This window comes from Chiloscyllium plagiosum, chromosome 5, assembly GCF_004010195.1.
Source record: "Chiloscyllium plagiosum isolate BGI_BamShark_2017 chromosome 5, ASM401019v2, whole genome shotgun sequence".
In the NCBI taxonomy this organism is placed as follows: Eukaryota; Metazoa; Chordata; class Chondrichthyes; order Orectolobiformes; family Hemiscylliidae; genus Chiloscyllium; species Chiloscyllium plagiosum.
The window spans coordinates 121275891-121279686 of record NC_057714.1 but is presented as its reverse complement, the minus strand read 5'-3'; the positions used below and the strand labels follow the sequence as shown (position 1 = coordinate 121279686).

General features: G+C 44.9%; 1 protein-coding gene across 1 annotated transcript in view; it reads right to left on the bottom strand.

The window, feature by feature from the left end:
* The window catches only part of LOC122550347 (maestro heat-like repeat-containing protein family member 1), an 81704-nt gene that overhangs the window by 7859 nt on the left and 70049 nt on the right, over positions 1-3796 (bottom strand). Inside the window, exons 30-31 of the mRNA XM_043691076.1 lie at positions 3721-3794; positions 3078-3212 (exon numbers count right to left, since the gene is read on the bottom strand). Of these exons, the coding sequence (XP_043547011.1) occupies positions 3078-3212; positions 3721-3794 (209 nt within the window). The remainder of the gene's footprint in view (positions 1-3077; positions 3213-3720; positions 3795-3796) is intronic.

Below are 3796 nucleotides of genomic sequence, written 5' to 3'. Positions count from 1 at the left end.
TAGTAAGTTTGCAGATGACACTAAAATAGACAGTATTGTGGACAGTGAGGAGGGTTATCAGAAATTGCAGCAGGACATTGATCAGCTGGGAAAGTCGACTGACACACATCTATCCTGGGACAGGCTAAGCAAAGACATGCCAGAGAATTCCTAGAGGCCTGGCACTCCAACCACAACGCCATAAACAAACACATAGATCTAGATACCATCTATCAACCCCTCAGAAAACGAACAGGAAATGACATCACCACAAACCCCAGGAACCCCATCCAGGAGAAAGATATAAATAGAAAACAGGAGACAACAGCTTCGCTTCACTTGGAGGTTGCCACTGATGATGTTACCTAGCCAGGTAATGAAACGTCTGGATATGCCCAAACCTACAGCTCAGCGAGCAAACCTACACCCCATTAAATAAGATACCTAGGACTGAGTTACAGCTGGACTATAATCTACAAGCTAACCAATCAGCACTCTCCTCATGTATACAACCGAATGCTGGTTTTGTGGTGGAACTGCAGGGAGATTGCTGGAAATTATAGGTCAGTGAGCCATCTGTCAGTGGCAGGGAAATTATTGGGGGCAATTCTGAAGGACAGGGTTTACTTGCATTTGAAGAATGGATTTATTAGTCATCATCAGCATGGTTTTCTGCAGGGAGGGCTTGGCTCACAAACTTTATTGAGTCTTTAAGGGTAGGGCAGTGGATGTTGTCCAAATGGACTTTACTAAAGCATATGACAAGAGCCCTCATGTTAGGCTGGTCAAAATCACATGAGTTAGCAAATTGGATAAAAAATTGGCTTGGTCACAGAAGACAGAGGGTAGCTGTGGGAAGGATGTTTCTCTAACTGGAAAATTGTGGCCAGTGGTGTTATAGTCACATAGCACGGAAACAGACCCTTTGGTCCAACCAGTCCGTGCCAAACATAATCCCAAACTAAACTAGCCCCACCTACCTGCTCCTGGCCCGTATCCCTCCAAACCTTTCCTATTCATGCACTTATCCAAATGTCTTTTAAACCTTGCAATTGTACCCACATTCCACACAAAAAAAAAATCTGCCCCTCATATCTTTAAAGCTCTCTCCTCTCACTGTAAATTTGAGCCCCCTAGTCTTGAAATCTCCCATCCTAGGGAAAAGACAACTACCATTAATCTATGCCCCTCATAGAAACGTACAGCACAGAACAGGCCCTTTGGCCCACGATGTTGTGCCGAGACTTAATCATAATGTAAAATATAGTAACCTAACCTATGCACCCCTCAGCTCACTACTATCCATGTGCATGTCCAGCAGTCGCTTAAAAGTCATTTTACAAACTTTCATAAGGTCACCTCTCAACCTCCTACGCTCTAGTTAAAAACGTCCCAGCCTGTCCAGCTCAAACCTTCCATACCCAACAACATCCTGGTAAATCTCTTCAGCTTAATAATACCTTTCATATAACTGGGTGACCAGAACTGATCACCGTATTCCAGAAGAGGCCTCACCAATGTCCTGTACATCTTCAACATGACGTCCCAACTCCTATACTCAAAGGACAAGCATGAGCAAGCCTTTATAACCACCCTGTCTAATGTGACGCAAACTTAAAAGAGTTATGTACCTGTTACCCCTAGGTCCCTCTGTTCTACAACACAACCCAAGGCCCTACAGTGTTCAAATCCTACCCTGACTTCTTGTATCAAAATGCAATACCTCTCATATATTCAGATTGAAATCCATTTGCCTTTTATCAGCCCACTGACCCACTTGATTAAGATCCCTGGAAAACCTTCTTGACAGTCGACTATGCCACCAATGTTGGTGTAATCTGCAAGCTTATTAACAATACCACCTATATCCTTATCCAAATCTTTTATATAAATAATAAACATTAGAGGACCCAGAACCAATCCCTGTGGAACACTGCTGGTCACAGGCCTCCAGTCCAAAAAAACAACCCCCCACCATTTCTCGGTCTCCTGCTGTTAAGCCAATTATGTATCCAACTGGCATGTGACCTAACGTTACTAATTAGCCTACCGTGCGGAACCTTGTCAAAGGCTTTACTAGTGTCCAAGGTACAGTGCCGGGATCACTGTAGTTTGAAATTGAAATAAATGTTTGTAATGAAAATGTCGGTTGTCTAATTAGTAAGTTTGCAGATGATTTGAAAATTGGTGGCGTTGTGGATAGTGAGGAGGATCGCAAAGGATACAGCTGGCAGATGGAGTTTAATCTGGAAAAAAGTGTTATGTAATGCATTTTGAGAGGTCAACTGCAAGATGAAAACATACAGTAAAGGGCAGGATCCTGAGCAGCAATGAAGGATCCTGAGGTGCAAGTCCATAACTCCCTGAAAGCAGCCAAACAAGTGCATAAAGTGGTAAAGGTGTAATGCCATGCTTGCCTTCATCGGTTGGGGCACTGAGTAGAACAGTTGGCAAGAGATGTTGCAGCTGGATAACACTTTGGTCAGGCCATATATGGTGCAGTGTGTGCAGCTCTGGTCCCCATACTATAGGAAGGATGTGGAAGCTTTGGAGAGGGTGTGAAAGAGGTTTACCAGGACGCTGCCTGGATTGGAGTGTGTTAGCCAAATGGAGAGGTTGGACAGACTGTATTCGCTAGAGCATCAGAGGCTGAGGGAGCAACCTGACAGGAGTATATAAAGTTGAGGGGGCCAAGTTTTAAAGGAGATTTATGAGGCAAGTTTTTTATTTGACAGTGCAAGGGAGGATGGCAGAAGCAAAGTTTAAGAGGCATTTAGATAGACACATGAACAGGCAGGGAACAGAGGGAAATGGACCACGTGCAGACAGGTGGGATAGGTTAGAACAGCATCATGGTGGGCCGAAGAGCCTGTTACTGTAACATTCTACAAAAAGCTTTTTTTTCCAAACAAAAACTCACTCTGTATGACCATAAGATTATCTGATGCTAGACTGTTTATTTTTAAAATCTGAGATTGACAGATCTTGGAGTGTGTAAGGTATCTCAGGATTGAGGAGGAAAGACAGGATTGGGAGTTAAATGTGGGATAGGCTTTAGTGGGAGAACAGCCTCCTCGCGGTCTGCATGGAACACTCACAATGTGTTTCGCCAGGTCATTGATGAATTCTCCGTAGTGTAGGTTCGCTTCCTCTAGGAGGTGTTTCTGCAACATCACACTGACACTTTCTGAACCCAATAAAGGCCCCACTAAACGCAAAGTGAACTTACAGGCCTAGAGAGAGAGTAACAAATAAACAAACCTGCTCATTACAGATTACCAAAATATCCTCATTAAATTATTTGTTTACATAAAGTAACCATATTGCGTGGAGAAAAGCCCCCTCCACTGTCCCCCCCCCATCAAACCCTCCCAGGTCAGGGACAGAGCACGGGGTCAGAGACAGAGTAAAGCTCCCTCTACATTGTCCTCATCAAACACTTCCAGGGACAGGGACAGCACGGGGTTAGATACAGAGTAAAGCTTCCGCTACACTGTCCAGCCTCACTGTTAAACAAAGTGCTCTCTCTCTCTGTTGTGATCTGATACACTCCCTCCCAAAGGAGAGCCCAGCACATTCTCATTGCTGTGAACTCAGTCTGTTACATTCTGAGTAACCCGGGCTGTGCCCAGCTCAGACACGTAACCCCAGGAGAGCACTGGGAGAAACAGTCCCAGAGTGAAGGGTGTGTGACCCCCTGGGTGTTTGCCCAGCTCGCCCCCACCCCCTCAGACACAGTACCTTCACCACCTCCTCACTGCTGTCATTCAGATGCAGCAACAGGCTGACCAGACTCGAATGAATTTGTTCCACAAAG